The 27,314-nt window shown below is 45.8% G+C and overlaps 1 protein-coding gene across 3 annotated transcripts in view; it reads left to right on the top strand.

Annotated features, from left to right (window-relative positions):
- LOC137320414 (sialic acid-binding Ig-like lectin 12) overlaps window positions 1-27,227 on the top strand; it is a 38,762-nt gene extending 11,535 nt beyond the window's left edge. For 2 of the 3 annotated variants that reach the window (XM_067982117.1, XM_067982114.1), the window contains 7 exons: window positions 7,431-7,502; window positions 16,556-16,627; window positions 17,119-17,190; window positions 19,276-19,311; window positions 22,701-22,772; window positions 25,476-25,522; window positions 26,075-27,227. In XM_067982117.1, the coding sequence (XP_067838218.1) occupies window positions 7,431-7,502; window positions 16,556-16,627; window positions 17,119-17,190; window positions 19,276-19,311; window positions 22,701-22,772; window positions 25,476-25,519 (368 nt within the window). In that variant the 3' untranslated portion in view covers window positions 25,520-25,522; window positions 26,075-27,227. The remainder of the gene's footprint in view (window positions 1-7,430; window positions 7,503-16,555; window positions 16,628-17,118; window positions 17,191-19,275; window positions 19,312-22,700; window positions 22,773-25,475; window positions 25,523-26,074) is intronic. The other variant, XM_067982115.1, reaches the window with a different exon arrangement.
- The last annotated feature ends 87 nt before the right edge of the window (window positions 27,228-27,314 follow it).

Raw genomic sequence — 27,314 nt, 5'->3', positions numbered from 1 at the left:
CGAAGAATGCATCCATTACCAACAATACAGATCTCTGCACTCCTCCAATTCTGGCCTCTTGCGTAGCCCCGATTTTAATCACTCCACCATTGCCGGCCGTGCCTTCAGCTGCCTAGGCCCTAAGCTCTGGAATTTTTTTTGATTCGTTCATGGGATGTGGGCGTCGCTGGCGAGGCCGGCATTTATTGCCCATCCCTAATCGCCCTTGAGAAGGTGGTGGTGAGCCGCCTTCTTGAACCGCTGCAGTCCGTGTGGTGAAGGTTCTCCCACAGTGCTGTTAGGAAGGGAGTTCCAGGATTTTGACCCAGCGACGATGAAAGAAACGGCGATATATTTCCAAGTCGGGATGGTGTGTGACTTGGAGGGGAACGTGCAGGGGGGAATTCCCTCCCACAAGCCTCTCCTCCTTTATCTCTCCTCCTTTAAGACTCTCCTCAAAACCTACCTCTTCGACGAAGCTTTCGGCCACCTGGCCTAATATCTCCTTATGTGATAAGAACATAAGAACATAAGAACATAAGAAATTGGAGCAGGAGTAGGCCAATCGGCCCCTCGAGCCTGCTCCGCCATTCAATAAGATCATGGCTGATCTGATCCCAACCACAAATCTAAAGAACACAAGAAGTCGGAGCAGGACCCGGCCACATAGCCCCTGGGCCCTCTCCGCCACCCACAGGGCATTGACCGATCCGAACTCAGCTTCATGTCCAATTTCCTGCCCGCTCCCCATAACCCCTAATTCCCTTTACTTCTAGGAAACTGTCTATTTCTGTTTTAAATTTATCTAATGATGTAGCTTCCACAGCTTCCTGGGGCAGCAAATTCCACAGACCTACCACCCTCTGAGTGAAGAAGTTTCTCCTCATCTCAGTTTTGAAAGAGCAGCCCCTTATTCTAAGATTATGCCCCCTAGTTCTAGTTTCACCCATCTTTGGGAACATCCTTACTGCATCCACCCGATCAAGACCCTTCACAATCTTATATGTTTCAATAAGATCGCCTCTCATTCTTCTGAACTCCAATGAGTAGAGTCCCAATCTACTCAACCTCTCCTCATATGTCCGCCCCCTCATCCCCGGGATAAGGAATGGAGAATACAGAGCTAGCAACAATAATCTAGAGCCAACCATGATTGCTACTTTGTATTGAAGAGTACACCTTTCACATAACCACAATTGGCATGATAGCGTACCTTTTAAATACAGACAGTGAGCAGGGCTGCCCCTAATGGCAATGTGTCTAAAAGATGGCGCTTGTACGGAGAGGCATAAATAGATGTTTTCCCTGGGATTCCCACTGATCTTCTGCTGAAGTTATGGTGGGAGATCTGGAGAAGCCCCATGGAAATTCCATGGTGTGTAACATTACATTCAGCAGCTCGAAACCTGGTATCAGTAAAAGTGACCCTGAGCTGTCGGATTGTCGTAAAAACGCAACTGGATCACCAGTGTCCCTAGAATGAAGAAAACCTGCCATCCTTACCCGGTCTGGCCTATATGTGACTTCAGCCCCTCACCGATGGGGCTCACTCTTAACTGCCCTCTGAACTGGACGAACAAGCCACAACTAGCGATGAGCAATAAAAGCCGACCTTGCCAGCGTCGCTCCTGAGAATGAATTTTTTTTAAAAAGCCTGTTGTGCGTATCAAATGACGCCTCGCCCAAGGAAATGGGTCAGATTGGGAGGGGCGGATGGAACTCCCATCCCCCCAGCCCTCCGCCCTGAGGAGGAGAATCCAGCCCTGGACATGTTGCTCTCTACCACACTGTCAATGAGCAAGTGCCATGCCGAGCAGAGGCGGGTAAGGATGAAGATTGTAGAGCGAGCAGCATAAAGCTACAGCCAGCAGTGTCTCGATACATTGCACTGAGAGCTAAGGGTGAACTGATGAGTCAAAGGTCCTGGTGTGGAGCCTCGCTGGACAGGACCCAGGTTGCTGGGGCATTTAGTTGTCCACCAAAACTCTACTCTTGGCTAATTAGGTCCCTCCACGCTCTAGATGATGGCTCAGCTTCAGAGTTTTTCCCCCTTGAACCCAAGGACCTTTCCCACTTTGCTCTGTCAGTGATCTCTTCCACTTATCACCCAACTCTATCCAACTTTTTTCTGATGATTCTCCTCGACAGTTCCCTTCAGATCGCACGTCCCTAGTGCAAATGTCCACCATTCCAGGCACAGCCCAACAGCTGGATTGCTGGATATTCTCGGGGGGGGAGAATCCTTGTGGTATAAACAGTTGGGACAGATCACCCACCGGTTATAGAGCCCGCCCACCTGATTTTCATTTCTACTGTTGCCTCGGGAAACGAGAACCGGGCGGGTTATATAACGGGCGGGTTATATAACGGGCGGGCGATTCGCTTCGCCATTTATCGCCCAACCGGTGAAGATCAAATTGACCCTCTTTATCCCCTCAAATTCAATCACCTTCCAGTCGTTGATGGATCTGCCCTTGATCCTTCTTCAATTAATGACATTCTCGGCCTTATTATCTCCTGTAATATTAAATGGAACGCCTACAACTCTTCCACGGCTAAAGTTGTCTCTCAGCGAGTTGGATTCTTTTACTATGCTTCTTTCCCCCCTCGACAACTCTTAACTCTTTATAAAGCTTTAGTCCATCCAGGAATTTTGGATGCTGCTCCCATATCTGGGGGGACTCGTCTAACACCTCTGTTGTGCCTTAAGGATAGGACACAAGATAAACATATCATCAATTGATACATGGTCCCTCTCTCAATTGTAGCCTCCAATGTCTCTCTCTATCGCAAACTTTCTTGTCTCCATTTTTTTGAATACTGCTGAGGCTCGTGCTCCTCTTGTTTCTCCTAAGCGACAAATTCACCGTTCTCTGTCCTCTTCCTCCTCCCTTCACCAGGCCTGTGTTGAAACCAAGAATTAGTCTCCTATTCCAACTCATTGGGGCCGACTTTGATGTGACCCCTTTTCATTGGGCAGGAGGTGGGCGGAGTCAGCCCGCTGCCCTCCCGTCCAATGATAGCGGTCGGAGGACTGAACCATTTTGATGGTCGGGCCTGATTGGCGTATTTGAGAGGAGCTGCTCGGTGCAATCGGAGCAAGTCGCCAATTGGGAAATCGAGTGGCTCCTCCACGGAGCTGAGCAAATGGAGTTATATTAATGGGTGGGGGGGGGGTGAGGGGACAATCCCTGGGGAGGGCCACCGAGGGTCAGGCATCGAGTGGACTGAATTTTGTGGGGCCTCGAGCAACATTAATGCTAAAAAAAAAATCTAACTGCCCTGTTTCTGGAGCAGCCTCATCGGCCCCTTTACTGCCGCTGGTTAGGCTGCTCTATGTCCACTTCCATTGGTATTTAAAAGATGCATCAAGGTCCTATTGACATTATACGATCCCTGATTTGCATTGTATAATGAAACTCCCGCTGGTTTCACGCAAGAGCCTTGACAGGCTACCTGAAGGCCCCACCAAAATGGCGGCCAGTGGAATGATGGTGGGAATGGGGCGGTGTGTTTTCCATTCCAATTCTGTACGTTCTACCGCCCCGTTCCCAACCTAAAACAGGGAGGAAAATCGGCCCAATTCTTTCCCGAGACCACAAAAAACATTGCCTTCCTAAGTCTTTCTTTCCTACAATCTACTGGCTTTTAAAGAAAGAACTTGCATTTATATGGTGCCTTTCACAACCTCAGGATATCCCAAAGTGCTTCACAGCCAATTAAGGATTCTTGAAGTGTAGTCACTGTTGTAATGAAGGAAACACGGCAGCCAATTTGTGCACAGCAAGATCCCAAAAACGGCAATGTGATAATCTATTTTAGTGATGTTGGTTGAGGGATAAATATTGGCCCCAGGACGTCAGGGAGAACTTCCCTGCTCTACTTTGAAATAGTGGCCACGGGATCTGTTACGTCCACCTGAGAGGGCAGACAGGGATCTCGGTTTAATGTCTCATCTGAAAGACAGCACCTCCAGACAGCTCAGCAGTCCCTCAGTACTGCACTGGGAGTGTGAGCCTAGATTATGTGCTCATGTTGCTGGACTGGGACTTGAACCTATGACTTTCTGTCACAGAGCCACTGAGCCATGGCTAAGACTCCAAGCTGAAAAGCTAAGAGCATTTAAGAGTTTTTAAAAGATTAGTTTGGCGTCCCCCCAATCATTACTTTGTGATTTTTTAAAACTAATTTGGCAGGGGGATGGGCACCAGGATGTAGCATTGGAAAGGAGAAGCAAGGTGTGTAAAGGACTGGGAGAGACAGATAGCACTAGAGTAAGGAATAATATGGTAGTCGATGGGATCAGACTAAGAGAGAATACACAAAAGTCTAAGATAGGTTCAGAGTGCATGTGTGTAAACGCACGAAGTGTGGTAAATAAGGTTGGTGAGCTGCAGGCGCAAATGGCCACACGGGAATATGATGTCATGGCGATAACGGAGAACTGGCTCAAAAAAGGGCAGGATTGGGTATTAAATATTCCTGGATACAAGGTGTTCAGGAAAGATAGGGAAGGAAAAAAAGGAGGTGGGGGGGTGGCAGTATTGATTAAGGAGAATATTGCAATGCTGGAGAGAGAGGATGTCCTGGAGGGGTCAAGGACAGAATCTATTTGTTTAGAGTTAAGAAACAATAGAGGTGCCATTACACTACTGGGTGTATTCTATAGACCACCAACTAATGGGAAGGATATAGAGGAGCAAATCTGCAGGGAAATTACAGAGAGGTGCAAAAGCCATAGAGTAGTGATAATGGGGGACTTCAACTATCCTAATATAGACTGGGATAACAATAATATAAGGGGCAAAGAGGGGGAGGAATTTTTGAAGTGTGTTCAGGAGAACTTTTTTGCTGAGTACGTTTCTGGCCCAACGAGGAAGGAGGCATTGCTGGATCTTGTTCTGGGGAATGAGGCGGGCCAAGTGGAGAAAGTGTCAGTGGGGGAGCATTTAGGGAGCAGCGATCATAGTATCATAAGGTTTAGAATAGCTATGGAAAAGAACACGGACCATTCTAAAGTAAAAATACTCAATTGGAGGAGGGCCAATTTCAATGGGATGAGAACAGATCTGGCCCGGGTAAATTGGAATCAGAGATTGACAGGTAAAAGTGTAATTGAACAATGGGCTGCGTCTAAAGAGGAGATGGTTTGGGTACAGTCTAGGTACATTCCCACGAGGGAGAAAGGTAGGACAACTAAAGCCAGAGCTCCCTGGATGACAAGAGATAGAGAGTAAGATGAAGCAGTAAAAAGGGGATATGACAGATGTCCGGTTGATAATACAAGTGAGAACCAGGCTGAATATAGAAAGTTCAGAGGGGAAGTGAAAAAGGAAATAACAGGGGCAAAGAGAGAGTGTGAGAATAGACTGACGGCAAATATAAAAGGGAATCCAAAAGTCTTCTACAGGCAAGTAAAAGGGTAGTAAGAGGAGGGGTGGGGCCGATTAGGGACCATAAAGGAGATCTACTCATGGAGGAAGAGGGGATGGCCGAGGTACTAAATGAGTACTTTGCATCTGTCTTTACCAAGGAAGAAGATGCTGCCAGAGTCTCAGTAAAGGAAGATATAGTTGAGATACTGGATGGGCTAAAAATTGATAAAGAGGTGGTACTAGAAAGGCTAGCTGTATTTAAAGTAGATAAGTCACCCGGTCCGGATTGGATGCATCCTAGATTGCTGAGGGAAGTAAGGGTGGAAATTACGGAGGTACTGGCCATAATCTTCCATACATCCTCAGATACAGGGGTGGTGCCAGAGGACTGGAGAATTGCAAATGTTGCACCCTTGTTCAAAAAAGGGTGTAAGGATAAACCCAGCAACTATAGGCCAGTCAGTTTAACCTCAGTGGTGGGGAAACTTTTAGAAACGATAATCCAGGATAGAATTAGCAGTCACTTGGACGAGTGTGGATTGATTAGGGAAAGCCAGCACGGATTTGTTAAAGGCAAATCGTGTTTAATTAACTTGATAGAATTTTTGGATGAGGTAACAGAGAGGGTAGATGAGGGCAATGCAGCTGATTTTGTGTAAATGGACATTCAAAAGGCGTTTTGATAAAGTGCCGCATAATAGGCTTGCCATCAAGAGTGAAACCCATGGAGTAAAAGGGGCAACATGGATACAAAATTGGCTAAATGACAGGAAACAGAGAGTAGTGGTGAATGGTTGTTTTTCAGACTGGAGGGAGGTGTACAGTGGTGTTTCCCAGAGGTCGGTGCTGGGACCGCTGCTTTTCTTGATATATATTAATGACTTGGACTTGGGTGTACAGGGCACAATTTCAAAATTTGTAGATGAGACAAAACTTGGAAGTGCAGTAAACAGTGAGGAGGATAGTGAGAAAATGGTATTGAGATAGAGGATCAGCCATGATTATATTGAATGGCGGAGCAGGCTCGAAGGGCCGAATGGCCTACTCCTGCTCCTATTTTCTATGTTTCTATGATAGTGATGGACTTCAAGAGGATATAGAGATGCTGGTAAAATGGGCAGACACGTGGCAGATGAAATTTAACACAGAAAAATGCGAAGTGATACATTTTGGCAGGAAGAACGAGGAGAGGCAATGTAAACTAGAGGGCACAATTTAAAAGGGGTACAGGAACAGAGAGATCTGGGGGTTTATGTGCAGAAATCATTGAAGGTGGCAGGGCAGGTTAGGTTGAGCAGTGACTAAAAGCATACAGGATCCTGGGCTTTATAAATAGAGGCATAGAGTACAAAAGCAAGGAAGTCATGATGAACCTTTATAAAACACTGGTTCGGCCACAACTGAAGTACTGTGTCCAGTTCTGGGCACCGCACTTTAGGAAAGATGTGAATGCCTTACAGAGGGTGCAGAAAAGATTTACTAGAATGATTCCGGGGATGAGGGACTTTAGTTACGTGGATAGACTGGAGAAGCTGGGATTGTTCCCCTTAGAACAGAGAAGGTTGAGAGGAGATTTGATAGAGGTATTCAAAATCATGAAGGGTCTAGACAGAATAGAGAGAAACTGTTCCCATTGGTGGAAGAGTCAAGAACCAGAGGACATAGATTTAAGGTGATTGGCAAAAGAACCAAAGGTGACCTGAGGAAAATCTTTTTTACCCAGCGAGTGATTATGATCTGGAATGCACTGCCCGAGGGGGTGGTGGAGGCAGATTCAATCATGGCCTTCAAAAGGGAACTGGATAAGTACTTGAAAGGAAAAAATGTGTAGGGGTACGGGGATAGGGCGGGGTAGTGGGACTAGCTGGATTGCTCTTGCATAGAGTCGGCACGGACTCAATGGGCAGAATGGCCTCCTTCCATGCTGTAACCTTTCTATGATTCTATGATTTACCCAATTTTCTGCTGTATTTTTTTGGCCTTGATGGGGTCCTGTACTATGGTCCTTTCACCGATGTTTCTCCATTAAAAGTAATTCTTATTCCATACTACCTTATGTTCTTGTATCTTTGATAGATCCACAGGAAGCTGGAAGTGTCCCTGTTTACAGTATTATTACTGGTACGGTGTCACAGCAAGCAGAGACAGGTAATGAGACAAAATCACTCACAACTCCTGCTTTGCATTGAGAACATTCTCTAAGCTTCAAACAAGTGTTTAAAAACTGCTCTCCTGCAGTGTCGCTCATCTGCATCATTACAATTGGTTTTCTACATTCACACCATCCCTCGGGATTTGCACATGGATCTTTCCAATGTCCGTCCTTCCCTGAGCTCTGTAATAACACTATAGGGGATCACTCAGAGGGAAATAATTTTCCAGAGGGAATTCAGTCAGTCTGGATTGAGACAGAGAAAGAGATATGGGTACAGGTTGGGCAGTCACCTCAAACAGCTGAGGGGAGTCGGACTGTGTCACTGCATTTGTTGTACAACACTGCAAATGGAAATAACCCCTCAAAGGAACAGGAGGAGGCCATTCAGCCCCTCGAGCTTCTTCTGCCATTCGATCAGATCATGGCTGATCTGCACCTCAATTCCATTTACCCCCCTTAGCTCTTTATCCCTTGATGCTCTTACCCAATAAAAATCTCTCTCTCAGTCTTTAAAACTCCAATTGACCCCCAGCACCCACAGTCTTTTGGGGGAGAGAATTCCCGATTTCCACTCCCCTTAGAGTGAAAAAGTGCTTCCTGATTTCCATCCTAAATGTCCTAGCTCTAATTTTAAGTTTACATCCTCTCGTTCTTGATTCCCCATCAGTGGAAATTGTTTCTCTCTTTCTACCCTATCGAATCATTTTAAACACCTCGATCAGATCGCCCATCAATCTCCTAAACTCACGGGAATACAAGCCAAGTTTATGCAACTTGTCCTCATAATTTAACCTTCTAAGCCCCAGTATCATTCTGGTGAATCTGCACTGCACCCCCTCCAAGGCCAATATATCCTTCCTGAGGTGCGGTGCCCAGAACTGAATGCAGTATCTCCAGATGGGGTCTGACCAAGGCTCTGTACAACTGAAGCATCACTTCCTCCCCTTTGTAATCCAGCCCCTTTGAGAAAAAGGCCAATATTCCATTAGCCTTTTCATAGAATCATAGAATCATAGAATGGTTACAGGCCAGAAGGAGGCCATTAGGCCCATCGAGCCCGGGCCATCTCTTTGTAAGAGCAATCCCAGTTAGTCCTATTCCCTTACACTTCCCCCGTAGCCCTGCAAATTTTTTCCCTTCAAGTATTTATCCAATTCCTTTTTGAAAGCCATGATTGAATCTGCTTCCACCGCCCTTTCAGGCTGTGCATTCCAGATCATAACTACTTGCTGTGTAAAAAAGTTTTCCCTCATGTCGCCTTTGGTTCTTTTGCCAATCACCTTAAATCTGTGTCCTGTGGATCTCGACCCTTCCGCCAGTGGGAAAAGTTTCTCTTTATTTACTTTATCTAAACCGTTCATGATTTTGAACACTTCTATCAAATCTCCTCTCAACCTTCTCTGCTCTAAGGAGAACAACCCCAGCTTCTCCAGTCTATCCACGTAATTGAAGTCCCTCATTCCTGAAACTATTCTAGTAAATCTTTTCTGCCTAATGCCTTCACATCCTTCTTAAAGTGCGGTGCCCAGAATTGGACACAATACTCCAGTTGTGGCCAAACCAGTGTTTTATAAAGGTTCATCATAACCTCCTTGCTATTGTACTCTGTGGGCGCTAAATTGGGCCATCTGTGAACCAAGGCTATTAAGGGATGTGGGGCTAAGACGGGTATATGGAGTTCGGTTACAGATCAACCATAATCTCAATGAATGGCAGAACAGGCTCGAATGGCTAAATGCCACGGCCACTTGCTGCCTCCTGATATGCGCCACCGTCTCCTGCAAGAAAGCGGGACATGTGTCCGGGTGATATGCCTGTCATGGTTGGACAGCTGCCAGTGTGTGTGGCCTGTGAGTTGTGGGTGGGCGGCTTGAAACAGTGATAATGTGTACGGGTGAGAGGAAGCATCTGATTGGAAGAGTTGAGTACTGATGGAAAGAGTTTATTGGTGTGTAGGTGATGGGGGGGTGTAGTGGGTGGAGCTGTGGATGCGGCTAGTGGTGCAGTTGGTAGAAACTGTCGAAAACTTAATTACCTATTATACACAATGCATTAACTCCAAACACTTAATTCAGACAAGTAAGAATTTATTAAGAAACTTGACACGATGGGCCGAAGGGCCTCTATCCATGCTGTATAACTCTATGACTCTTGTACAAGTTGGAAGCTGTGTCCAAGCAATGGTTGGAACCACCTCTTCGCTGAGCAGATGAAATGGTTAACTTTTATACAGTTCAATTAGTAATGTCTGTCCATCATAGAATATGGGCGTACATGTACACTCTCATTGGTTCAAGTGGTTCGTCAATCAAAATTAGGGATCCCACCCTTTTGGTTCCCATGCCTGTTCAACATCACAAGACAATGTCTAGGGGAAAGTGGCTTTCCCCTAAGAAAGTGTCTTTATTATCAGTTCTGTACTCAGTCTCAAGGCTATATGGTCATTCGTTTCTGCTAGTCAGACAGTTATCTCATAAGCAGACAATAGCTCTTCTGTGTGTCTTTGCTGGGAACCGAACATAAGCGTTCTATTGTATTCAGCTGGTCAGCTAACATGGTCAACTTATTCCATCATGCTTTGCTTCTTTTATGGTTCTGTATTTCTACATTAATATGGTCAGCTTTATGGTTTAAGTTTATTAGAAAGTCAATTTAGTAAGGCAAAGCTTATAGTTTTCCACAGGAGACGCCACTTGACAGTTGACCTCACTCACCTTGACCACTCGTGTCAAAGCATTGAATTTTTTCCTGCACTGCATCCGTGTTTGTGGTGATCCTGGCATTGACTTCCTCCCCTGCTGCCTCCCACGTCCTTTTGAGCATATGTCTGGAGGGCCTCTTGCCCCCTCCGCCCCCATCCTGTGGATATAGGATGCCTTTCCTTCTGTCCACCTCTTGTACCAAGGCCTCTAGTGCATCAGTAGAGAACCTTGGTGCACGCACTCTCGCAGGCCTGGTACAAACTCAGATCGGCAGATTGGTGAGGTCTGGCATGCAGATTGGAGGATGTGGGATTTAGTAGTGCACAACCTTTATTCAATGTTTTAACAAGTCATTAATATATATCAAAAATAACAGTGGTCCTAGAACCGACCCCTGGGGAACACCACTGTATACCTTCCTTCCTGGGGAAACCTGACAGTGTACAATTTCTGCTTACTTTCCCCTGATACCAGGACTATACCAGTAAGCAAACTCACCATGCCTGTGATTCATATTAGTGTGATGCCAGTATCAGTACAGTGTAATGCCTTGTTTATATGGCCTCACAGTGAAACTGAATCCAGAATGATTCTGCTTTCATCACAGTTGTACCTGAAATGGATTCTGCAGAGTATCAGTGATAACAGATCAAGGGTGCCAGAAGCAGTAGGCCAAATAGAGCATTTTTTCGACCAATAGACTTGAACAACATTAAAAGAGGTGTGCCCATTGCTACTTTCTAGGGATTCTTAAATAACTAACAAATTGCACCTAAATACTGCCTTTAACATAGTAACGATCTCAAGATGATTCACTAAGGAGAAACGAGCACAAGAGTTAGGAGAGATGGTTGAAGAGACAGGTTTTGAGGAGGCTTTTAAAGCCAGGAAATGAAGTTACAAGGTGGAGGGTTTAGGAAAGGAGTTTCAAAGAGTGGAGCTGAACAGCTGAAACTCTTATTGTGATTATTCGAGTGTTTGGAAAATAGGTGAGTGGGCACCATTTTAGGAAAGTTAATCAATGACTAACAACTGACGTTCCCATTGTAAGTCCACTGAAATCTACACCAGGTCATTAAAGGGCAACGTCACTATATATTCACCGTTAGTTGCAAATAGCACTGCACTGAAAATTTGAAGTGTTCCAACTGCCCAAGGACAACACGACATAACAGGGCATAACATGACATAATAGGGCATAACAGGGCATAACAGGACATAACAGGGCATAACAGGGCATAACAGGGCATAACAGAACGTAGCAGGGCATAACAGGGCATAACAGGACTTAACAGGGCATAACAGAACGTAGCAGGGCATAACAGGGCATAACAGGACTTAAGAGGGCATAACAGAACGTAGCAGGGCATAACAGGGCATAACAGGACTTAAGAGGGCATAACACGACATAACAGGGCATAACAGAACGTACCAGGGCATAACAGGGCGTAGCAGGGCATAACAGGGCGTAGCAGGGCATAATAGGGCATAACAGGACTTAACAGGGCATAACACGACATAACAGGGCATAACAGAATGTACCAGGGCATAACAGGGCATAACAGGACTTAACAGGGCATAACAGAACGTAGCAGGGCATAACAGGGCACAACACGACATAACAGGGCATAACACAACATAACACGACATAACAGGACATAACGGGACATAACACGACATAACAGGAAATAACACGACTAGTCTTTGATCTGTATCTTTTATCTCCAGTAAACTGGACATTAAATAGAACATCCCCAGCATCTCTGCTCCCCATAGCATAATGGAATAAAAAATTCCAAGGATTCCAATAGTGCTCCCAAAGAGAATGTACTGACCAGCTACTGATTCAATTGTGACATTTTAGGGATATTAAAGCATTCATATAGCAAAAGCTGATATTCTGTATGACATTTAAAAAAAAACATATGAAATCACATTGAACATTGAATTTTATGAATATTTTGCCAGCATAATTTGGTTGCTATATTTCTATGACAATAATTTTTACATGAACGCAAGCGTCAGGCAGGCACTATTAAGGTTATTTGTCAGTAATTACTTTGTTTTTTTTTGTTTCCAAAGTATGATTGGATCAAAGAAAATCCAATCCAGCACATGAGTGCAAGCCGCACAGTGTCAGAACTTCATGCCTAGTGTGAAGGAGATAGAACACCATCTGTAAGTGTGAATGCTGCATAGTCACCACACTGAAAAAAAATAAGAGGTCTTTAAACAAGCTGAGAAGTAATTATGAAAAAGTAATTATTGTTGCAGGACTATTTGTCTGTTTACCACAGGTTTAATGAAGTGACTCCTTGACTGTTACAACTGGTTGTAGCTGAAGTCTAATTTTGTGCTTTGTGGGTTGTTCTGCACTCAGCTAGAAGTTAAGCCAAATTGCTGGTGTTGCAGCATCATGTCAGTGCTATTTTCCCCGGTTGTTTTGGAAACAACAATGCTTCGAACAATGGCTTGCGTCAGTCTGCTAAAAAAAAAATGATTGTTGCCATCTGGTTGGATTTACCTACCCAGGATGTTAACAGGCTGCAGAAATACAGCCACCTAGCAATCACATGTTCTTGCACCCAATGATGTTGTATAGCTTTACCGATAACTGAGACGAGCACACAGTACACCCACCCACAGGAAGCATCTTCTTAGAGTGATAAACGCATCCTTCTTTTGTAATAGTGCCCCCTTGAATCTCACTTTAGTGAAAACCCTTGCAGACATAACACTCAGCATATGGAAAGACAGAGGGAAACAGAAAGGATTGGAGAAACAAGATAAAAGAAGACCCATGCGTTTTTTTATTTAGTTGGTGAACAGCATCACTGAAGATCAATTTAAAATAATGATTCATGCAAACAATATATTTATATAAAGCACAAAAAATTCTCAGTACATGAAAGTGTTGCAGCAATTGTTCAACATTATGTAGAATGAGTTTACATTATGTAAGGAATCTTACATCACCAGGTTATAGTCCAACAGTTTTATTTGAAAATCACAAGCTTTCGGAGGCTTTCTCCTTCGTCAGGTGAGTGTCACCAGACGAAGGAGAAAGCCTCCGAAAGCTTGTGATTTTCAAATAAAACTGCTAGTTTACATTATGCAGAAGTGGGCCCACAGGGGTTGCCAGGCTAAATTTAGGACCTGAAGGGTGTAACATTTGCAATTCTCCAGTCCTCTGGCACTACCCCGTATCTAAGGATGTTTGGAAGATTATGGCCAGTACCTCTGTAATTTCCACCCTTACTTCCCTCAGCAATCTAGGATGCATCCCATCCGGACTGGGTGACTTATCTACTTTAAGTACAGCTAGCCTTTCTAGTACCTCCTCTTTATCAATTTTCACCCCATCCAGTATCACAACTACCTCCTCTTTTACTATGACTTTGGCAGCATCTTTTTCCTTAGTAAAGACAGATGCAAAGTACTTATTTAGTACCTCGGCCATGCCCTCTGCCTCCATGCGTAGATCTCCTTTATGGTCCCTAATCGGCCCCACCCCTCCTCTTACTACCCGTTTACTATTTATATGCCTATAGAAGACCATTGGATTCCCTTTTATGTTGGCCGCCAGTCTATTCTCATACTCTCTCTTTGCCCCTCTTATTACCTTTTTCACTTCTCTGAACTTTCTATATTCAGCCTGGTTCTCACTTGTATTATCAATCTAATATCTGTCATCTTTTTCTGCTTCCTCTTACGCTAAGGGCACTAAATTGGGCCGTGTAGCGCATTTTTTGGTGCTACGCCGCCTCCCGGATATCCAAGATGACGCTTTGGATACGCACGCACGCTGCGCAAGACGCCATCTTGGTAAAGGGTTTAGCACAAGCGCAAATAACGAATGCCGGCATCGTGTAAAGTAGGGAGAATATGTGTTCGATCAGTGTGCAACGCTGATTTAAAGTGATAGACATTTACGTATGCGATGTCTGATCTCCATTCAGACTCTGTGCAGACCTGTGCCTTATTTTTAGCAAGTAAGAGGTACAGGCTACCTTTAAGAGATGCAAGCTGCCTGTCAGAGATACAGCCTGCCTTCAAGAGATTCGGGCTCCCCCTGCTGGTGGGAAGTGTGAATGTTATTGACTCCTCATGTCAACACTGGTTTGGAACACTTGGTTTAGGTGAATGTTCAGGCAGGACAAATAACCAATTTAACCCCCTATATCTCTTTGGTCATCCAGGGAGCTCTGGCTTTAGTTGCCCTACCTTTCCCCCTCGTGGGAATGTACCTGGACTGTACCCCCGACCCATCTCCTCTTTAAAGGCCGCCCATTGTTCAATTACAGTTTTGCCTGTCAATCTTTGATTCCAATTTACCCGGACCTGATCCGTTCTCAACCCACTGAAATTGGCCCTCCTCCAATTAAGTATTTTTACTCTAGATTGCTCCTTGTCCTTTTCCATAACTGATCTAAACCTTATGATACTATTCCCTATCACTGTTCCCTAAATGTTCCCCCACTGACATTTGCTCCACTTGACCCACCTCATTCCCCAGAACCAGATCCAGCAATGCCCCCTTCCTCATTGGGCTGGAAACATACTGATCAAGAAAGTTCTCCTGAACACACTTCAGAAATTCCTCCCCCTCTTTGCCCCTTTACACTATTACTATCCCAGTCTATATTAGGATAGTTGAAGTCCCCAGTTATCACTACTCTATGGCTCATGCTCCTCTCTGTAATTTCCCTGCAAATTTGCTCCTCTATCTCCTTCCCACTAGTTGGTGGTCTATAGAATACACCCAATAGTGTAATGGCACCTCTATTGTTTCTTAACTCTAAACAAATAGATTCTGTCCTTGACCCCTCCAGGACATCCTCTCTCTCCAGCACTGCAATATTCTCCTTAATCAATACTGCCCCCCCCCACCCCCCACTCCTTTCTTCCCTTCCCTCTCTTTCCTGAACACCTTGTATCCAGGAATATTTAGTACCCAATCCTGCCCTTTTTTGAGCCAGGTCTCCGTTATCGCCATGACATCGTATTCCCATGTGGCTATTTGTGCCTGCAGCTCACCGACCTTGTTTACCACGCTTCGTGTGTTTACACACATGCACTCTAAACCTATCTTCAACCTTCTTGTGCTCTCTCTTAGTCTGATCCCACCTAATACTGTATTATTCCTTACTCCAGTGCTATCTGTCTCTCCCAATCCTTTGTGCACCTTGTTTCTCCTTCCTAATGCTGCATCCTGGTGCCCATCCCCCTGCCAAATTAGTTTACACCCTCCCCCACAGCGCGAGCGAACCTCCCCGCCAGGTTCTGTTGAGGTGCAACCCGTCCGTCTTGAGCAGATCCCTCCTGCCCCAGAACTGGTCCCAATGCCCCAAGAATCTGACGCCCTCCCTCTTGATCCATGTCTCTAGCCACGCATTAACCTGTCTTATCGAACTATTCCTAATCTCACTAGCGCGTGGCACTGGGAGTAATCCAGAGATTCCTAGCTTTGAAGACCTGCTTTTCAACTTCCTCCCTAGCTCCTGAAATTCTGACCGCAGGAACACCACCCTTTCCTTTCCAATTCGTTGGTACCCACGTGGACCATGACTTCTGGCCGTTCCCCTCCCCCCCGTAGAATGTCCTGCACCCTCTCCCTGATGTCCTTTACCCTGTCACCAAGGAGGCAACACACCATCACGTCGGCGGTCACAGAAATGCCTGTCTGTCCCCCGACTAACGAATCCTCTATGACTACTGCATTTCTACACTTCACTGTGGCCCCCTGTGCAGTCCTTTGCCCCATGGTGCAGTGCTTAGGACTGCACTCCTTTGAGGTGTCGTCACCTTCACCAGTATTCAATGCTAAATACCAGTTTGAGAGTGCCGCACGCCCAGACGATTTCTGCACTGCCTGCCTCTTCCTATCCTTTCAGATGGCCACCCACTTGCTAATATGATTGCTTTTTGTACCCGTCTACTAGCTTTAAATGATGAAACAGCAAAGAATACATCCATTACCAACAATACAGATCTCTGCGCTCCTCCAATTCTGGCCTCTTGTGCAAACCTGATTTTAATCGCTCCACCATTGGCGGCCGTGCCTTCAGCTGCCTGGGCCCTGAGCTCTGGAATTCCCTCCCTAAACCTCTCCACCTCTCTACCTTTCTCTCCTCCTTTAAGACGCTCCTTAAAACCTACCTCACCTGTCCTAATATCTCCTTATGTGGCTCGGTGTCACATTTTGTCTGATAATTGCTCCTGTGAAGGGCCTTGGGACGTTTTACTACGTTAAAGGCGCTATATAAATGCAAGTTGTTGTTGTTGAATTTATTATTTTGCTGATGAGGATGTAAGAAGGAAGTAACTGACTGTGTCCTTTACAGATCCACAGGAGTCTGAAAGTCTCATTCTCTACAGCAGTGTTCATGTTCTGAGATTCCACCAAACGGAGACAGGTAAGGAATGGAGAATACAGAGCCAGCAGCAATAATCTAGAGCCAACTATGATTCCTACTTTGAATTGAAGAGTAAACCTTTCACATAACCACAATTGACATGATAGCGTACCTTAGTACCCTAGTGGTAATGCGTGTAAAACACCATTGCATACTCCGGTGGGGTCAGTGGCAGAGGTCACTGCCGGGAGTGATCCTGGTGAAATTGCTGGGAATCACATCTCAGAGGAATTTTGCCCTCCCCTCCCGAGGTTTTTTAAAATGGCAAAATCCAGAATCTTTGTCTTAAATGTAATTGCTAAGCACGTTTTGTTCCCTAGTGTTAAATGGCCTTTGGGTTGGTCAGACAATGTGATTATCTTAACTGTGATCTAGCCTGTTGTGCAATCATCAACTCAAAAGGAACAGATTGTCAGTAACACAGGACATTTGGTTTTCTAATTCTTTTCTCTATGACGTACCTAAGGAGCTAATCGATTGTGTCTTAATAGGTGTGCGGGAGTCAGAAAGTACTCTCTATAGTACTGTCAACACACCCAAACTAGCTCGGGCACAACAGACAGGTAGGACAACAAGAATTGCCCTCAGATGTCATTAGATCATGCATCGGCCATCACTCAGTGTTGTTCAATTGGAGGGATTGGATTTTGAGGACCGATTATGTAAATTGGGCATGTTCTCACCGGGAAGGAGATGGTTGAGAGGTGATATGATTGCAGTTTTTAGCATTCTAGATAATGTAGACCATAACAAGCTGTTTCACCTTGTCCAGATCAGTAGAACCAGAGGACACGGCCTGCACTCGAAGGGGAGTAAATTCACAACTAATCTGCGGAAACAATATTTCAGTGAGCGAGTGGTCAATCTATGGAACAGGCTCCCTCGGGAGACGGTGGAAACCGTCAGTACTGATTCATTCAAACACAAATTAGATAGATTTCATTCAGAAAAATAACATTCTGAGATACAGTATATGAGTAATTTGAGACATGACGTGTGGTGGGTGTAACATGCTCAGGAGGAACAGGTGACTTTGGATCTATGTTTCCCAAAACTCTCCACCACTGGGGGTTCTCCTCACCTCATGTCTGGGTCTGTTGTAGACATAGGAACATAGGAACAGGAGTAGGCCATTCAGCCCCTCGTGCCTGCTCCGCCATTTGATAAGATCATGGCTGATCTGTGATCTAACTCCATATACCCGCCTTTGGCCCATATCCCTTAATACCTTTGATTGCCAAAAAGCTATCTATCTCAGATTTAAATTTAGCAATTGAGCTAGTATCAATTGTCGTTTGCGGAAGAGAGTTCCAAACTTCTACCACCCTTTGTGTGTAAAAATTTTTTCTAATCTCACTCCTGAAAGGTCTGGCTCTAATTTTTAGTCTGTGCCCCTTACTCCTAAAATCCCCAACCAGCGGAAATAGTTTCTCTCTATCCACCCTATCTGTTCCCCTTAACATCTTATAAACTTCAATGATCTATGTACCTGAACCCCTAAGTCCCTTTGGACATCCACTGTTTTTAACTTTTTACCATTGATAGAGATTGATTGCTATGATTAGTCAACAACTCCATTATTGTTGTACCATGCGATTACCAGGATGGTAGAAGGCGAACTGGATGAACCTTGGTCATTTTTCATCTAGCAATTCCGTTGTTCCTATTTTAATCCAGACATTTTGTTTTTCATCATATCATCCTGCTTGCTTCCCAACACAGACCCAGTTGGTTTCTCACTACTAGTTTGGCGGGAATAAATATTGGTTTGTTGGTGACTGAATTTTGAGCCAGCTGATGCCTTGTTCCTCCCTTCTCTCTTCCTCAATCCCCCTCCGAGCTAGACTCCCCCCAAACCCTGAGGGTTTTGCCTTACTCTTTGTGCGGCCTGACACACAGCAACCCACACCCGCACCCCCCAATCCCTCCCAGTAAAGGTAAGGCAGAAAAGGAAAAAGCAACCCAAGGGTGGAGTGAAATAGAAGGCTAAAATATTTTTAAACGCTCAAATTTAATAATTTCGAAATCCGACCATCTAATTGGATATCTTAGATCTAATGTGGGGGGGGGGAACTTCTCGATTTGGCTGAATTATAGGAAAGAACTTGCATTTCTACCTCACCTTTCACCATCTCAGAACGTCCCAAATGCTTTACAGCCAATGAAGTGCTCATTTTTTTGAAGTGTAGTCACTGTCGTAATGTAGGAAACGCGGCAGCCAATTTATGCACAGCAAGATCCCACAAACAGCAATGCGGTAAATGGCCAGATAATCTGTTGAGGGATAAATATTGTCCAGGACACTGGGGAGAACTCCCTTGTTCTTCTTTGAAATAGTGCCATGGGATCCAGACAGTTCAGCACTCCCTCGGTACTGCACTGAACTGTCAGCCTGGATTACGGGCTCAAGTCTCTGGAGTTGGACTTGAACCCACGACCTTCTGACTCAGTTAGGCAAGAGTGCTGCCCACCGAGCCAGCACTGACACTATTGTACAGTATAACTGGGGATGAGATATAAATTCAAAAGCAGCACATTTTGGATAGTAATTTAAATTATGTTGTGTCTTAATGGTTGGTCCAATTGTAATAAGATTATTTTTTCAATTGTCTACATTGTAAAAACTCTCTCTTTCTCTCATTCCCAAGTGTATGAAAACTGCAGCACCAGAGCCTCTGAGGACAGTGAGTCATTTAACTTCTACTCTGGTTTGATGTTGCTCGATTGTTGATTCAGGACAGTGCTCAGCATTTTAGAATGATCGGGCTTTAATACAGCAAGGCCTTCACATGGTGGTGGATGGATTGGCCCCCCATCCACCACCCTAAACATTCACTCCCTTCACCACCGGCGCACTGTGGCTGCAGTGTGTACCATCCACAGGATGCACTGCAGCAACTCGCCAAGGCTTCTTCGACAGCACCTCCCAAACCCGCGACCTCTACCACCTGGAAGGACAAGAGCAGCAGGCACATGGGAACAACACCACCTGCACGTTCCCCTCCAAGTCACACACCATCCCGACTTGGAAATATATCGCCGGTCCTTCATCGTCACTGGGTCAAAATCCTGGAACTCCCTTCCTAACAGCACTGTGGGAGAACCGTCACCACACGGACTGCAGCGGTTCAAGAAGGCGGCTCACCACCACCTTCTCAAGGGCAATTAGGGATGGGCAATAAATGCTGGCCTTGCCAGCGATGCCCACATCCCATAAATGAACAAAAAAAAGGTCATTTCTCTTCACCAGAGAAAAGCTTCGGGGGTGGGGGGGATTTCATCTTAACCGAGCTCCCTGGGTGTCACTGGGTACAGACTGATTGTCAGATTGATGCGAGTTGCACACCTGTAACACACACTGCTTCAGGTGAAGTTATTGAGTATCCTCTAGAGAAAGGCACGGACCTAGACATTGGATCGAGGTGTGCCTGTTTTCCAGGCGTAAAACTGGTGCGTCTGGGCCCAATATGGCGGGCAGTGTGCACGTGCTCATTCCACACTGGAGGTGCGCTGTCCGCCATATTGGTAAAAACTCCTCCGTAGGCGTCCAGAGCACGTGCCTGAAACAGGCATTGGGTCCTTTGCATATGTAAAATTAGTTTGCGACTGACCGCAGCACACGCCATGCAGTCAGTATTCTCAGGCGCTAGGTAGCCACACCAAGGGTCCTGAAAGGTGCTAACGGAAAGGTAAGTTTGGACTGTTTTACTTCCCTTATTGTGGAGCCAGAGGGAGCAGGAGTGCTCCTCCCAGGTCTACTTTAAATCCACGGGCCGCTGCCGGCCACAGCTTGCCCCCGCCGCCCTCCCCCCCCCCCCTTGATCTTCCTGCCCTCCCTCTCCCCAGGGACCAATGTGCTGGCTCTGAGGCCCGCAGCTCGCTGGTAATAAGCAAATGAGACCAGCGGACCAATTTTCCACGTTCCTGTCCCCAGACAGCACCGGGATCGCGACCCGATTCGGGCCCCATCCAATATCCAGGCCAAGGACTTCCTGCTCACACCTCATTCTGTACGAAAAAGCACAGTCGCTCTGCTATAAGATCCACCAACACTGTGGAGGGATCAGTCACCGTTTGATTTGGAGTCTTAGCATCCTGGGATCAAACGGTCACTTCAACAAATCCTTGGTCCAAGCCTCACCTTTTGAAGGAGTGGCCAGGTGCTGCTCTGAGATTCCTCTGGGCGCTTTGGTCAGCCCTCCTGTTTCAAGGCTACAGTAGGGTTGCCAACTCTGGTTGGACATATTCCTGGAGGTCTCATCACATGACCTCCTGCCTCCAACTGCCCCGCCCCCACACTCCCGCCATTGGTTGCTCGACATGTCCATCCTCGCAGTGCCCCGCCTTCCCACAGCCAATCGGAAAGCGAACAGACTCTTCATTATCCGATTGGATGATCCTTGGCTGTCAGTCAAACAGCCCTTTTTTTGCCATGTCCGATATTTTTATAACTAATGAACAAAAGTTTTCAAAGACAAATAAAAAAAGCACCTTTTATTTTAATGACACTGTGATTTTTCTCCTGGGTGTTGCTCGCAGCAGTGTCCTGGAGATTAATCTTTAATTCCTGGAAACTCCAGAACAATCCTGGAGGGTTGGCAACTCTAGTCTACAGACAAAGGAATCTATCCCTCTTATAGAAGGAAAGACTTGCATTTACAGAGTGCATTTCGCAACCTTGGGATGTCCCAAAGCACTTTACAGCCAATTAAGTACCTTTTGAAGTGGAGTCACTATTGTAATGTAGGAACCCCATGGCGTCATGGCGGTGGGGGGGTGCAAAGCAGAGAGTGGAGGTTCTGTCCCACCGCACTCCCAATGGCACAGTGGTGCTGGCCAGAATTTCTAGGCTTATATGCTTGAGCAGGACTTGAACCTATAACCTTCTTGCACTCAGAGGGCGAGAGTGCTACCAACCCAATTGAACCCACATTGTCCCAGGCTGGTCTCTGGGTTGGATGCTTGGTGTTGAACCCAAAGATTGAGACCCATCAGTTAAACAGCTCCACCATAATGAGTTCAATCTACGCGCCGAGCTCAGACTCGGCTTCCTGGTCCTCTTAGCCAATGAGGCCACTTTCAACAAAGGGCCAGTGACCTGACCTCACTATAACTTAAAGGGGCCAAGGACCAAATATTCTAGAATGCATGATTTAAGTTGAAAGCTCACGTACTTTCAGCAATAAAACAATGCATGACAAAATGGGATTGCAATGGTTGGGTGACAGCTGTATGCACTCACGCAGTGAGTCCTTGTTTGCTTTCAAATCCCTCCATGGCCTCGCCCCTCCGTATCTCTATAATTTCCTACAGCCCTACAACCCTCCAAGATCTCTGCACTTCTCTCATTTTGGCCTCTTGCACACCCCTGATTTCCGTCACTCCACCATTGGCGGCCATGCCTTCAGCTGCCTAGGCCCTAAGCTCTAGAATTCCCTTCCTGGACCTCTCCACCTCTCTACCCTCCTTTAAGATGCCCCTTAAAACCAGCCTCTTTGATAATTGTTTGGTCACCTCTCCTAATATCTCTTTATGTGGCTAGACGTCAAATCCTAGCAACAGCAATGTATAATGACCAGCTAATCTGTTTTTAGTGATGGTGGTTGAGGGATAAATATTGTCCAGGACACAAGGGAGAACTTGTCTGCTCTTCTTTGAAATAGTGGCCAGAGGATCTGTTACATCCACCTGAGAGGGCAGATGGGGCCCCAGTTTAACCTCTCATCTGAAAGACAGCCCCTCCAGCAGCATTCCCTCAGTAATGCACTGGAGTGTCAGCCTGGATTATGTGCTCAAGTCTATGGAGTGAGACTTGAACCCGTGACCTTCTGACACAGAAGCAAGAGTTCTACCCACTGAGCCATGGCTAAGACTCCAAGCTGAAAAGCTAAGAGCATTTAAGAGTTTTTAAAAGCTTAGTTTGGCGTCCCCCCAATCATCACTTTGTGATTTACTTCATTTTCTCCATTCCATTCTCTGGCCTTGATGGGGTCCTGTACTATGGTCCTTTCACCGATATTTCTCCATTAAAAGTAATTCTTATTCCATACTTATGTTTTTGTATCTTTGATAGATCCACAGGAAGCTGGAAGTGTCCCTGTTTACAGTATTATTACTGGTACGGTGTCACAGCAAGCAGAGACAGGTAATGAGACAAAGTCACTCACAATTCCTGCTTTGCATTGAGAACATTCTCTAAGCTTCAAACAAGTGTTTAAAAACTGCTCTCCTGCAGTGTTGCTCATCTGCATCATTACAATTGGTTTTCTACATTCACACCATCCCTCGGGATTTGCACATGGATCTTTCCAAAGTTCGTCCTTCCCTGAGCTCTGTAATAACACTATAGGGGATCACTCAGAGGGAAATAATTTTCCAGAGGGAATTCAGTCAGTCTGGATTGAGACAGAGAAAGAGATATGGGTACAGGTTGGGCAGTCACCTCAAACAGCAGAGGGAACATAGGAATATAGGAACAGGAGTAGGCCATTCAGCCCCTCGTGCCTGCTCCGCCATTCGATAAGATCATGGCTGATCTGTGATCTAACTCCATATACCTGCCTTTGGCCCATATCCCTTAGTACCTTTGGTTGCCAAAAAGCTATCTATCTCAGATTTAAATTTAGCAATTGAGCTAGTATCAATTGCCGTTTGCGGAAGAGAGTTCCAAACTTCTACCACCCTTTGTGTGTAGAAATGTTTTCTAATCTCGCTCCTGAAAGGCCTGGCTCTAATTTTTAAACTGTGCCCCCTACTCCTAGAATCCCCAACCAGCGGAAATAGTTTCTCTCTATCCACCCTATCTGTTCCTCTTAATATCTTATAAACTTCGATCAGATCACCCCTTAACCTTCAAAACTCCAGAGAATACAACCCCAATTTGTGTAATCTCTCCTCGTAACTTAACCCTTGAAGTCCGGGTATCATTCTAGTAAACCTACGCTGCACTCCCTCCAAGGCCAATATGTCCTTCCGAAGGTGCGGTGCCCAGAACTGCTCACAGTACTCCAGGTGCGGTCTAACCAGGGTTTTGTATAGCTGCAGCATAACTTCTGCCCCCTTGTACACTAGTCCTCTAGATATAAAGGCCAGCATTCCATTTGCCTTCTTGATTATTTTCTGCACCTGTTCATGACACTTCAATGATCTATGTACCTGAACCCCTAAGTCCCTTTGGACATCCACTGTTTTTAACTTTTTACCATTTAGAAAGTACCCTGTTCTATCCTTTTTTGATCCAAAGTGGATGACCTCACATTTGTCGACAATGAATTCCATTTGCCACAGTTTTGCCCATTCACCTAATCTATCAATATCGCTTTGTAATTTTATGTTTTCATCTACACTGCTTACAATGCCACCAATCTTTGTGGAGTCAGACTGTGTCACTGCACTTGTTGTACAACACTGCAAATGGAAATAACCCTTACATAGGAACAGGAGGAGGCCATTCAGCCCCTCGAGCTTCTTCTGCCATTCGATCAGATCATGGCTGATCTGCACCTCAATTCCATTTACCCCCCTTAACTCTTTATCCCTTGATGCTCTTACCCAATAAAAATCTCTCTCTCAGTCTTTAAAACTCCAATTGACCCCCAGCACTCACAATCTTTTGGGGGAGAGAATTCCCGATTTCCACTACCCTTAGAGTGAAAAAGTGCTTCCTGATTTCCCTCCTAAATGTCCCAGCTCTAATTTTAAGATTATGTCCCCTCGTTCTTGATTCCCCATCAGTGGAAATTGTTTCTCTCTTTCTACCCTATCGAATCATTTTAAACACCTCGATCAGATCGCCCCTCAATCTCCTAAACTCCAGGGATTACAAATCAAGTTTATGCAACTTGTCCTCATAATTTAATCCTCTAAGCCCTGGTATCATTCTGGTGAATCTGCGCTGTAACCCTTTCAAGGCCAATATATCCTTCCTCAGGTGCGGTGTATTATCTCCAGATGGGGGTCTGACCAATGCTCTGTACAACTGAAGCATCATTTCCTCCCCTTTGTAATCCATCCCCTTTGAGATAAAGGCCAACATTCCATTAGCCATTTTGATTGCTTTTTGTACCCGTCTACTAGCTTTAAATGATGAAACAGCGAAGAATGCATCCATTACCAACAATACAGATCTCTGCACTCCTCCAATTCTGGCCACTTGCGCATCCCCGATTTTAATCACTCCACCATTGGCGGCCGTGCCTTCAGCTGCCTCGGCCCTGAGCTCTGGAATTCCCTCCCTAAACCTTCCCGCCTTTCCACCTCTCTCTCTACTTCTTCAAAACGCTCCTTAAAACCTACCTCTTTGATCAAGAGTTTGGTCACCTGTCCTAATATCTCCTTATTAGGCTCGGCATCAAATGTTGTTTGATAATCGCTCCTGTGAAGCGCCTCGGGACGTTTTACTACGTTAAAGGCGCTATATAAATGCAAATTGTTGTTGTTATTGAGTTGTTATTTTTAACGCAGTGAGTTGTTCTGATCTGGAATGCGCTGCCTGACAGGATGGTGGAAGCAGATTCAATAATAACTATCAAAGGGGAATTGGATAAATACTTGAAAAATTTACAGGGCTATGGGGAAAGATCGGGGTGGGGGGGCGGTGGAGAGTGGGACTAATTGGATAGCTCTTTCAAAGAGTCAGCACAGGCATGATGGGCCGAATGGCCTCCTGCTGTGCTGTAAGATTCGATGACTTGCAGTCACAGGCAAGAGCTGCAGCCAGGCAGATCTTACTCTATCTGATTAATCGTCCGTAAGATTCTTAAATGTTTTCCTCGCAATTGTTCCGTGACAAAGCAGCAGAACCTCGGAAAGCAAAAAGAATCCTAAACCAGAATTGTTTCTTTTCCAGCTGCAATTTATGCTGCTGTCGTCAAATCTACAAAACAGAACTGAGACGTGAGTTAAATAGTAATTGTGTGTGTTTTATAACGGTGTTGATAAATTTAACGCTGGGTCCACACCTGGGTCAAGCTGATCAGAGGAAATCTTTATCGTAAAGTTAATAAAGCATTAACTTTATCGACTGTGTGTCCACCAGTGTCTGCTGACACCGCGGTGGGCACAAAGTGAAAGGAAAGTGGAGCAGCTGCACGGTGGGAAAGAAGGGGCCGGAATTATTCGGCATTAAAACCGACACTAAACTGGAAATCTGGCTGGCAAAGAGCAGGAGAAAGGCAGCTGTTGGAAATGGAAATGTCCCAGCTGTGCAGCCTTCTTAAGCCTGGGTTTCAAAAAGATGCATTCTTTGATCAACATTAAGGGCACGTTAGGTTGCGTTGCATGTGACCCGTAATGTACCTGTCCATGCTATGCCCCGTACTAAGATGGAATTCAAAATGTATTCATCAACTGATCCACGAGTACAAATTTCTGTTCTCAAAAATAAAAACCCCCCTAAATATTTATAGGACGAGCAAGAATGAATAACAGTCTCCATCTGTTTTGTAGATTGGTGTATCGTGAATCTAGAACAGTCACGACTGGCCAGCTCGATGAATTATCTGAAGAAATCACCACGGGGAAAAGAAGATTGTTTCTTTTTTCCATCTTCTTCTTTTATGGATTGTTAACCAACGATTGAAGTGTGCAAACAGCATGGCCGTTTTAACTCGGCCCTCTCGGAGTGAACGGGGAGTAACGGCCCTAAAATCGGAGTGCTGCGTTGCCGCCCGCCGCCATCTTTCCTGGGGCCTTCGCAAGAGCAGCCCGGGAGCCTGCCTGAATCAGGTGGGAGACACGGAGGGTTCGCCAACTCTGGTATTCCTGGAGGTTTTGTCACATGACCTACTGCCTCCAACCCCGCCCTCCCCCCACCCCACCTGGTCAAACTGCCCATTTTATCCACCCCCCGCCCCTCATCTCCATTATATTTAGAACTAATAAATTAAAAAGTTCAAAGAAATTGAGCAACGTGCACAATTTTAAAAAAAAAATTCCCCTTTTGATTCTTCTCCCGGGGTTTTTTGCTCTCAGCAGTGTCCGGGAGATTAATCTTTCATTCCCAGAGAATCCAGGACAACCCCGGAGCCTGGTTAAATATTAGATTCAGCGTATTGAGGTCCTAGGACCTACCTGTGGCCGCCATTGACGTTTGGAGGTACAGATAGGCGGAGTGTGCTCTCCTCTTCCAACTGAGCCCATAAAAAAATATCTGGGATCACCTTCCCTTCACACCCCCACTCCTCCAACCCCTCCCTCCGGCTGGCTCACCGCAGGTTGTGGGGGGAGGGGGGGAGGGGGGCTGGCCAATTTTCCGCCATTGAGTGCGCGAGGCGTCCGTCCGTTTGGTGCACGCAGCCCGCAGCCCGAACGTAAACGAGGCCCGGGGCTCCGAATGGTTGCGACCACCTGGCCAGAGTGGGCAGGCAGGTGGGCGCGCTCTTGCTCGCCCGTTCTCCGTCGCCGGGTGAAAGCGGCCCGACCGCGCCACCAATCGCTCCGGCGGTGGTGGCGATTAGAGGGAAACCTTCCCCCTCCCCCTCCCCCCCCCCCCCCGCGACGGGGTCAAAAGGAGATCGCTCCAAACATTGTCCCTTGCGTGGCGTTGTTGTGTTGTGAGAATTATTTTCTTGTACACGGAGAATAAACGATGGCTGAGTGAGGTACAAGGAGTGTGAACTAATGGTGTTCTAAATGCAAGTTCGTTCTTTCTTTGTGTTAAACATGCGATTCGTTGACTTATTGTCGA

This window comes from Heptranchias perlo, chromosome 4, assembly GCF_035084215.1.
Source record: "Heptranchias perlo isolate sHepPer1 chromosome 4, sHepPer1.hap1, whole genome shotgun sequence".
NCBI lineage: Eukaryota > Metazoa > Chordata > Chondrichthyes > Hexanchiformes > Hexanchidae > Heptranchias > Heptranchias perlo.
This window is presented reverse-complemented; position numbering and strand designations above follow the sequence as displayed.